Below are 10,947 nucleotides of genomic sequence, written 5' to 3' on the forward strand. Positions count from 1 at the left end.
ATAACATGAGCCGAGACAAGATGGTGATGATCAGTTTAAGATCCACACCATGTTATTCTTAGGTAGACAAAAATGCTGGAGAAACTCACCCTTACAGAATTCACTAATCACTACCCACAAATTTAACAATGAGCTCTCAGGGATCTGTGCAAAATTTAAAAAAGGTAATTAGTGATTAGTAATTAGCAGCTCCATAGATGCTGCCTCACCCGCTGAGTTTCTCCAGCATTTTTGTCTACCTTCGATTTTTCCAGCATCTGCAGTTCCTTCTTAAACTATTAGTTATTCGTCATTCCTCACCGCTCCGTGGCAGGTGGTCCCAAACGTCTCGGTCATCCCTTGCTCCGTGCCCGTGAGGACATAGCTACACGTACCCATTGTACCACCAATCAAGACAGGTTGTCCAGTTAACTTAAAGGGGGGGCAGAAAACAAATACATTAATCCTGCCTGTAGTCTGGGCAAAGACGTCATTCACTGGCTTAAAACATAGGATGTATGAATGAATGAAAGAATGAATGAATGAATGAATGAATGAATGAATGAATGAATGAATGAATGAATGAATGAAAGTATGAATGAATGAATGAATGAATGAATGAATGAATGAATGAATGAATGAATGAATGAATGATTGAATGAAAGAATGAATGAATGAAAGTATGAATGAAAGAATGAATGAATGAAAGTATGATTGATTAGTAGAACTGGATGTTACAATCCCTAAGGTTTTTCACTACAATTGACATTTAGTATTCTTTGGGGTGAATTTGTTACCAATCAGACACATCTTCAGTTGTGTACCTCAACGTCACTGGGTTATTTTGGCCTTTTTATCATAAGACACCCTCAGTCGAGGCAGGCCCACCGCAGGGTGATCAGCCCCGGGTGTGTGCCTTATGGTTAGCCTCTAGATGGTCACGTGGCAGCCCAGGCAGCATCTTTTCTCTTCAGCCACAGCCAGTGACTGCTCCATTTGGCTTTTTTCCCCTCCATCTTCCTCTCTACCACTGACTGTGGCTGGTTGGGCTCTGGACTCGTGTCCGTTGGTGGGGCAGTACTTGGTTGAGCTTGGCCTGGGGTGCTGATACCCTGTGGACTGTGGTGGTTCACCTGCCACTGGGCTTCACTCCACTGATTTGGCCTACCTCTTAGAAGGTAATGGTCAATGCGAGGCCCCACACCAAGAAGGAGAGGGGGAGAGGGGGAGAGGAGAAGGGGAGAGGAGGAAAGGAAAGGAATGAAAGAACGAACGAATGGATACTGTATGGTCACAGGTGATAAGTCCCAGTGAGACACTGTTTTGCGTGCCCACGGTATGCCAAGAGGCACTACATAAAGGTGTCCTTGAGACTCTTGAAAGGCGCCCATAAATAAAATATATTATTATTATTATAAATGGCGTTGACAAAGTTACAAATTATCCCCCCCCACCCTCCATGGCGGCTACCCACAGCATAGTAACAGGCCCTTCAGCTCACAATGTCCGTTTTGAACACGATGCCAAGTTAAACTCCTCTCCTCTGTGATCCACAAACCTCTATTCCCTGCACATCCACGTGAATACTCGCTGAGAGGAAGTCCATGTAATCAAGTATGTGTATCACACATCTATCACTTGCCAGGCTTTGTCCCACCCCCACCTCTCCTTTCCAGCCTTCTCCCACCCACTCCAATCAGTCTGAAGAAGGGTCCCAACCTGAAACGTCACCTGTCCATTACTCCACAGATGCTGCCTGACACCCCGAGTTCCTCCAGCACTTTGTGTTTTGTTTAAGATTCCAGCATCTGCAGTTCCTCGTGTCGCTTTGGGCATCTTGTAAGATTTCTCCTTTCCACATAACTACAAAGTATGTAGGAAGGAACTGCAGACGCTGGTTTAGACGTTGTGTCATCCAGACACAAAAGGCTGGAGTAACTCAGCGGGACAGGCAGCATCTCTGGAGACAAGGAATGGGTGACGTTTTGCGTCGAGACCCTTCTTCAGAGTAAGCTCACTCTCGGCCGTTCTGGTACCTGATAATCGACGGGGATGAGAGGGTGATGAGGGGGAAAGGCTCGTGTAGATCCCTTCCTGTGGATCAACAAGGTCTTCTGCTTCCCATCCACCACATGCTCCTCCACCTTGGCTATGTTGTGAGACACGTCATAGATCACGTGCATGTCCAGATCGTCCGGTGTAGTGTTGAACACTTTGGCAAACGCCTACAACAAAGAATAACGGGGAACAAAGGGAATGAAAACCCCATGGGGAAAACAGAGCTCAAGGTTGGGAAAGAGCAAGTTGGGAAACACGGGAGGGGAAAAACAGCAAGACGGGGATTCTGCTGTCACTGTATCTAGGTACATGTGAAAATAACGTATCACTAAACTGTTAAACTGAGTTCTGTCAATCTAAAGTCAACTTGACTCAAACACTAGGTAGACAAAAATGCTGGAGAAACTCAGCGGGTGCAGCAGCATCTATGGAGCGAAGGAGATAGGTAACGTTTTGGGCCGAAACCCTTCTTCAGACTGATAGGGGGTGGCGGGGAGTAGGAAGGAAAAAGGGAGGAGGAGGAGCCCGAGGGCTGGGGGGGGATGGGAGGGGACAGCAGGAGGGCTGAGGAAGGAGAGGAGACAGCAAGTGCTAACAAAATTGGGAGAATTCAATGTTCAAGCCCCCAGGCTGCAGACTCCCCAAGCGGAATACGAGGTGCTGTTCCTCCAATTTCCGGTGTTGCTCGCTCTGGCCATGGAGGAGACCCAGGACAGAGAGGTCGGATTCGGAGTGGGAGGGGGGAGTTGAAGTGCTGAGCCACCGGGAGGTCAGGTAGGTTCTTGCGGACCGAGCGGAGGTGTTCGGCGAAACGATCGCCCAACCTCCGCTTAGTCTCACCGATGTAGATCAGCTCCGCTTGACTCAAACACTTGTTGCTGTTAAAATCAATTCACTAAACCATTGAATATTGGACTCTTTCCTCTGGAAATGTAATGCTACGTTGCAGAAAAACTACATTGTGCACGCTGGAGTCTCTCTCTCTGCTCTACCTATTGCACTTGAGTTTGGTTTGATTGTATTCATGTATCGGATTATCTAATGAGCATGCACACAAAACCTTTTCACTTAAGTGGATAGGACAGGTTTGGAGGGATATGGACCAAACCCGGGCAGGTGGGACTAGCCTAGCTGGGACATGTTGGCCGATGTGGGCAAGTTGGGCCGAAGGGCCTGTTTCCACAATGTATCACTCTATGACTAGTGTAACTGGGGCATGTTGGCCAGTGTGGGCAAGTTGGGCCGAAGGGCCTGTTTCCACACTGTATCACTCTATGACTAGTGTAACTGGGGCATGTTGGCCAGTATGGGCAAGTTGGGCCGAAGGGCCTGTTTCCACACTGTATCACTCCATGGCTCTACCTTGGTACACTTGACAATGACAGACCAATACAAAGCCATGTGCAACTAATAATCTTTTAAAAAGTGTTTAAGAAAGAACTGCAGATGCTGGAAAAATCCATGGTAGACCAAAATGGTGGAGCAACTCAGCGGGTGAGGCAGAGTGTCGTAACTTGGCCAATTTACTGACCAGCAACAACATTGGAAAAGCCTGGGATTGGACCTGGAAGATGAGAGATATTTGAATACAAGGGTGAAAGAGTTGAGCACTTTGTGCGTACGGCGTGCACAGCCTAAAGTTGTAGGTCAACTTGTTCTATTTGATTAAGAAGGAACTGCAGATGCTGGAAAATCGAAGGTACACAAAAAAAGCTGTAGAAACTCAGCAGGTGCAGCAGCATCTATGGAGCGAAGGAAATAGGCAACGTTTCGGGCCGAAACCCTGATGGAAATAGGCAACGTTTCGGGCCGAAATCCTGATGGAAATAGGCAACGCTTCGGGCCGAAATCCTGATGGAAATAGGCAACGTTTCGGGCCGAAACCCTTCCGGGTTTCGACCCGAAATGTTGCCTATTTCCTTCGCTCCATAGATGCTGCTGCACCCGCTGAGTTTCACCAGTTTTTATGTGTTCTATTTGATCTTGTTTGTGCACATCGAGTTGATTGCATTAGTCGATACAGGGCGGACCACGTGAAGGTTGCAATCCACATGGAAGGGCACGCACGCACGCACTCACCTGGCGTGTGAGGAAGGTCATGGAGGAGCGGTTGACCCAGGCGTAGTTTCCAGCTGCCGCCATGCCTTTCAGGTAGTCCTGGCCTTCCTGAGAGTTAATCCTGGCGCAGGCCAGCTGCCGGTCATTGACGATGATGTTGTCTCTCTTCATTGCCTTCTCCATGGCCACCAGCGCGTCTGCAAAACAAGCCAATACCAACAGTGAAGAAAGACTGGATAGACTCGGCTTGTACTCGCTGGAATGTAGAAGACTGAGGGGGGAACTTATAGAAACTTACACAATTCTTAAGGGGTTGGACAGGCTAGATGCAAGAAGGTTGTTCCCGATGTTGGGGAAGTCCAGAACAAGGGGTCACAGTTTGAGGATAAGGCGGAAATCTTTTAGGACCGAGATGAGAATTATTTTTTTCCCCACACAGAGAGTGGTGAGTGTGGAATTCTCTGCCACAGAAAGTAGTTGAAGCCATTGGCTAAATTTAAGAGGGAGTTAGATGTGGCCCTTGTGGCTAAAGGGATCAGGGGGTATGGAGAGAAGGCAGGTACAGGATACTGAGTTGGATGATCAGCTATGATCATATTGAATGGCGGTGCAGGCTCGAAGGGCCGAATAGCCTACTCCTGCACCTATTTTCTATGTTTCTATGACCTTATCTATAAAGAGCAGTGAGAGGTGGCGAGAGGACGCAGGAGATGCATGTCATCGTACGTAGACCCGTGGAAGTCTACGCGCTTTACCTGTGGCGACCTGGTGCCCGAAGCCTCTGCTGCCGCTGTGAATCATGACGCAGACCTGGCCCTTGTGGTCGATGCCCATCTTGCGGGCCGCGTAGTCATTGTAGATCTCATCCACCACTTGGATCTCAGCGTAGTGGTTGCCAGCCCCCAGCGTCCCCAGCTGCACAGGGAGGGGAAACGGTCACCACACCAGGCATCTCATACAAACAGTACTTCACTGAAGCCGGACACTTGGCAAGACAGAGTTGTAAAGCTAGCTGAGAATCCAACACAATAAAGGGCGTAGTCCTCACCTTTCACCCCACCAGCCGTCACATACAACAAGTAATCCTCCGTCAGTTTCGCCACGTCCAACGTGACCCCACCACTCGCCACATCTTCCCATCCCCTCCCCGGGCACTTTCCGTTGCAACCGCAAGAGATGCAACACTTGTCCCTTTACCTCCCCCCTCGACTCCATTCAAGGACCCAAGCAGTCGTTCCAGGTGCGACAAAGGTTCACCTGTATCTCCTCCAACCTCATCTATTGCATCCGCTGCTGTAGATGTTAGCTGCTCTACATCGGTGAGACCAAGCGGAGGCTGGGCGATCGTTTCGCCCAACAACTCCGCTCGGTCCGCAATAACCAACTGGACCTCCCGGTGGCTCAACTCCCCCTCCCATTCCCCATCCGACCTCTCTGTCCTGGGTCTCCTCCATGGCCAGGGCGAGCAACACCGGAAATTGGAGGAACAGCACCTCATATTCCGCTTGGGGAGTCTGCATCCTGTGGGCATGAACATTGAATTCTCCCAATTTTGTTAGCCCTTGCAGTCTCCTCCCATCCCCCTCGGGCTCCTCCTCCTCCTTTTTCCTTTCTTCTCCCCGCCACCCCCCATCAGTCTGAAGAAGGGTTTCGGCCCGAAACGTTGCCTATTTCCTTCGCTCCATAGATGCTGCTGCACCCGCATTTTTGTGTACCTTCGATTTTCCAGCATCTGGAGTTCCTTCTTAACACATTAAAGGTCCTGTCCCACTTATGTAACTTTCTCAGCGACTGCCGGCGCCCGTCACAGGTCGCCGAAAATTTTCAACGTGGTGAAAATGCAGCGGCGACCTGAACAAGGTACGACTCCTTGGGCGACTACTCACAACCGTACAGGCTTCATCCCGCAACATGTCACCAGGGTATCGCCTGTATGGTCGTGAGTAGTCTTTGGACACGGTCTATCACGGAGCAGAGATTTGTTACAAATTTTAAAACCCTCACGCACCACTGCACTTTGTATGCTCAAGTTGGATGGTTTGCCCTGTCCACCCGCAGACTCCATCATTGGCATATCCTTATTTATAAGACTATCCTCGGTGTTCTTCCTTCATACCTGCAGAAGTATGTAATTCGAAAAAGCACAGGAACTTATCAGCTCCGCTCTGAGGACTTGTTCTTACTAACTGTACCTAAAGTCCGTACTGAACTGGGGAAAAGGGCATTTAGTTATGCTGCTCCCTTCGCATGGAACCAGCTGCAGAATGAACTGAAACTTAAGGAGCTGGTTTCTATAAACAGATTTAAATCCCTTCTTAATGATGTTGAAGCGGGCTCTTCTGTCTGTACATGCTTTGTTTGATGATGTTCTGACTGTGACTCTATTTATATGTTCTCTGTTGTTTTTTTAAATTTATTGTCTGTAACTGTGGAACTGCGCTGCTGCCTGTCTTGGCCAGGACTCTCTTGTAAAAGAGATTTTTAATCTCAATGAGACTTCTCCTGCTTAAATAAAGGTTAAATAAAAATAAAAAAAGTAGTCTCTCAGTCACCCAAAGAGTCGTAGCGTCTTTCTGGTCGCCGCTGAATTTTAAGATAACTTAAAGATAGCAGAGTCAAGAGATATGGAGAGAAGGCAGGAACGGGGTACTGATTGGGGATGATCAGCCATGATCACATTGAATGGCGGTGCTGGCTCGAAGGGCCGAATGGCCTTTCTTGCATCTATTGTCTATTGACTCTATGGGAATTTAAATTTGGTACAGATGGATGGATGGTGGCTAGCATGGACATGATGGGCTGAAGAGCCCATTTCAGTCTCTGGCCTGCTCCCACAACAGAGCAAAGATCACGGCTGCTCTTTCACCTTGCATGCTTTCTGTTTTACAATGCAGAAAACTTAAAAAGCACAAGACATGTTTTGGATCATTCTCATAAGGGATTGCAACAATAGAATTGATGACAAGAGCCTTAAATGTATTCAATGCAAGGTGTGAGGAAGGGTCTCGATCCGAAACATCACCCATTCCATCTCTCCTGAGATGCTGCCTGTCCCACTGAGATACTCCGGCATTTAGCGTCTATCTTCGATTTAAACCAGCATCTGCTGTTCCTTCCTACACGTGTAGCAAGGGTGTGTCTGCCAATGTCCATATAGTGGGTTAAAGCAATAGAAAATAGACAATAGGTGCAGGAGTAGGCCATTCGGCCTTTCGAGCCAGCACCGCCATTCAATGTGATCATGGCTGATCATCCCCAATCAGTACCCCGTTCCCGCCTTTTCCCCATATCCCCCGACTCCGCTATCTTTAAGAGCCCTATCTAGCTCTCTCTTGAAAGCATCCAGAGAACCGGCCTCCACCGCCCTCTGAGGCAGAGAATTCCACAGACTCACAACTCTCTGTGAGAAAGCACGAGGGGAATGCAGCAGTGAACAGAGACAGGTAGACGCAAGATGCTGGAGAAACTCAGCGGGTGAGGCAGCATCTGTGGAGAGAAGGAATCGCCAATTCATTCTCGCCACAGATGCTGCCTCACCTGCTGAGTTTCTCCAGCATTTTGTGTCTCCCTTCGATTTTACCGGCACCCGCAGTTCTTTCTTAAACAGTGAACAGAGACGGCTCTATAGTAGGGATAGGAGAAAGGAAAATGTAGACTAGATGACCACCTGAGGTAATCCTCGCTTTTTGGCTTTTGCGGAGACTTTGGAAGGATCCGCCTGCAGCATCCGCCCGTACTCTTCACAGTGCTCCTTATCCTCGGCCCAGGCGTAGCCTTCCCGCAGGGACCAGTCCACTCCCATCTCCAAAGCCTCCTCCAGGTCCCTGCAAGGAAACGTCAACAGAGAACGTGGCAGTATACAGACAAGCAAAAAAAAAAACCACAAGATGCTGGTGTCATTCAGCGGGCGGGCCAGCCAGCATCACTGGAGAGCAGGGATAGGTGGGCTCCATGTCCAGGCCCTTCTTCAGAGTGATTACAGTCGGGGGAGAGAAAGCTGGAAGACAAATGGGGGCGGGACAAGGCCTGCCGAGTGATGGGTGGATACGGGTGCGGGGAGGAGAGGGGCATGAGTGGCAGATGGTTGGACAAAGGTCAGAGCTGAAGAGACAAAAAAAAAAAGTGTGAGATGTGTCGAGGAGAGATTTCTTCAGCCAGAGGGTGGTGAATACATTGCCACAGACGGCTGTGGAGGCAGAGTCATTTAAGGCAGACATTGACAGATCCTTGATTAGTTCGTGTGTCAAGGGTTACGGGGAGAAGGCAGGAGAATGGGGTTGAGAGGGAAAGATAGATCAACTATGATTGAATGGCGGAATGGACTTGATGGGTCGAACGGCCTAATTGTGCTCCTTGAATTTATGAACATAAGGATAGAAGAGGTGCGAATAGTGAATCCAGTGGAAGGAATATAGGTGGAAGGGGGGGGGGGATATGTCAAGGAATATAATCAAGGAATGGCATGAGTATTACAAACGGTTTTGTTTTGAATGAATACATTTATTGGCCAAGTATTCACATACAAGGAAATTGCCTTGGTGCTCCGCCCGCAAGTGACAACATGACGTACAGTGACAGTTAATTCAACGCTGCCCTTTGCTAGCGGTAATATTCAAAGAATAAGCAAACCCATCTAATCTATTACACAAAATAGTGGCTGGGATATTCTTCAGAAAAAAATACTATTAGAAGGTGAAGGATGAGAAAGCATCAGAAATTGGTGCGCACACTGGGAATCTAAAATAAATGCTTTCAAATATTATACTCAGCTTTTATAAAGTTGGTGTGGACCCTGTGAGACGAAGGGCCTGTTTTCCATACTTGTACCTTCCTAAGAGTCTACCAGGGACAATACTGGAAGTCCGACAATTTTATACTGGGCAATTTTTACATTTATCAAGCCAATTAATCAATTAATCTAAACCTGTACGTCTTTGGAATGTAGGAAGAAACCGAAGATCTCGGAGAAAACCCACGCAGGTCACGGGAAGAACGTACAAACTCCGTACGGACAGCGCCCATAGTCGGGATCGAACCCGGGTCTCCGGCGCTGCATTTCGCTGTCAGGCAGCAACTCCACCGCTGCGCCACTGTGATTACGATATAGTCATCGAGTGTGGAAACAGGCCATTCGGTCCAACTTGCCCACATCAACCTACATGTCCCATCTACACTAGTTCCACCTGCCTGCGTTTGGCCCATATCCCTCTAAACCTGTCCTTTCCATGTGCCTGTCTAAATGTTTCTTGAACGTTGCGATAGTCCCTGCCTCGTTCCAGACACCCACCACCCTTCGTATGAAATAGTTAGCCCCTCAGGTTCTTTTAAATCTTCACCCCCTCCCCTCCTCACCTTAAACCTACGTCCTCTGGTTCTTGATTCCCCCATTCTGGGCAAGAGACTGTGGGCCTTCCCTGTACGTCTCCCTTGAAACTAAACTGAATAAAGATTGTCAAACTCCAAGTGAAGACAGGATTTTACCAAGCTGTGGCCGTGTGAGGGGAGTTGAATGATGGACAGGCCGTTATAGCCCATCACAAGCATAGAGCAAGCGTTTCACAGAGACCTACATGTGCCAAACATGCAATCAAATCCCATCATTCTCTTGTTCCTCATTCTTGGTGCAGCGGGTAGAGCTGCTGCCTCACTGCGCCAGAGACCCAGGTTCGATCTCGACTACGGGTCATGTCTGTACGGAGTTTGTACGTTCTCCCCGTGTGTTTTCTCCAAGATCTTCGGTTTCCTCTCACACTCCGAAGACGTACGGATTTGTAGGTTAATTGGCTTCAGTAGAAAATACAATTGTAAATTGTCCCTGGTGTGTAGCATAGTGTTAAGGGCCTGTCCCATTTGGTGATTTTTTTCAGCAACTGCCGGCATCATATCAGTGTCGCCAAAAGATTTTGATCATTTCAAAATCCAGCTGCGCCAAATAAAATGTTGCGGGACTTGATAAACCGCCGGGCGTTAATACGTCATCACGCCGGGAATTTGTCGGTGACCTGATACGTCAGTACATGATGCCGGCATTCACCGAAATAAAACTGGCAAGTGGGACAGGCTCTGTAGTGTACTGGGTGATCGCTGGTTGTCACCGACTCGGTGGGCCGATGGGCTTGTTTCCACACTGTACCTCTAAACTAAGCTGAACTCCTCTATATGAGCAGCACTGGGTACAATTCAAGTAATGATTATGTTATGCACCTCTCACCCTGTGCAAAGTCCTACTCAATCTCAGCACACCAACCTAACGAGTTGAATGCCACTGCTGCCTTTCACAAGCATAGAGAGAGAGAGAGAGAGAGAGAGAGCAGAGAGACACCTTGCGTGCCAACCATGCAATCAAATCCAATCACTCTCGCATGCTCCTCATTCGTATACAACCCTGGTCTCCTTTCCTGCGGATTGTCCTTACTTGGCTCCCATTGGGATGACCCCTTTGGATCCAACTCCGACGGGAATGTGGTCAAACATGGCCTGCGCCAGCTGCTCCTTGACCGGCTGCACGTCGCCCTCATCGAGGTTGGTGCGCAGTAACCGCACGCCGCAGTTGATGTCAAAACCCACGCCACCTGCAAAAGGCAAAGTACACGTCCTGAGAAACCAACTCCCCTTTGCATTCTCTCCCCGAGCACTTGAAATACAGGCAGCAAAAATGGAAATCCATATTCAATAGGCAATAGGTGCAGGAGTAGGCCATTCGGCCCTTCGAGCCAGCACTGCCATTCAATGTGATCATGGCTGATCATCCCCAATCAGTACCCCGTTCCTGCTTTCTCTCCATATCCCCCGACTCCGCTATCTTTAAGAGCCCTACCTAGCTCTCTCTTGAAAGCATCCAGAGAACCGGCC

The 10,947-nt window shown here is 48.6% G+C and overlaps 1 protein-coding gene across 1 annotated transcript in view; it reads right to left on the reverse strand.

The window, feature by feature from the left end:
• The window catches only part of rtcb (RNA 2',3'-cyclic phosphate and 5'-OH ligase), a 116,431-nt gene that overhangs the window by 4,402 nt on the left and 101,082 nt on the right, over window positions 1-10,947 (reverse strand). Inside the window, exons 5-10 of the mRNA XM_033037457.1 lie at window positions 10,511-10,667; window positions 7,763-7,919; window positions 4,851-5,010; window positions 4,117-4,292; window positions 2,016-2,204; window positions 301-411 (exon numbers count right to left, since the gene is read on the reverse strand). Of these exons, the coding sequence (XP_032893348.1) occupies window positions 301-411; window positions 2,016-2,204; window positions 4,117-4,292; window positions 4,851-5,010; window positions 7,763-7,919; window positions 10,511-10,667 (950 nt within the window). The remainder of the gene's footprint in view (window positions 1-300; window positions 412-2,015; window positions 2,205-4,116; window positions 4,293-4,850; window positions 5,011-7,762; window positions 7,920-10,510; window positions 10,668-10,947) is intronic.

Source organism: Amblyraja radiata, chromosome 19, assembly GCF_010909765.2.
Source record: "Amblyraja radiata isolate CabotCenter1 chromosome 19, sAmbRad1.1.pri, whole genome shotgun sequence".
Classification (NCBI taxonomy): domain Eukaryota; kingdom Metazoa; phylum Chordata; class Chondrichthyes; order Rajiformes; family Rajidae; genus Amblyraja; species Amblyraja radiata.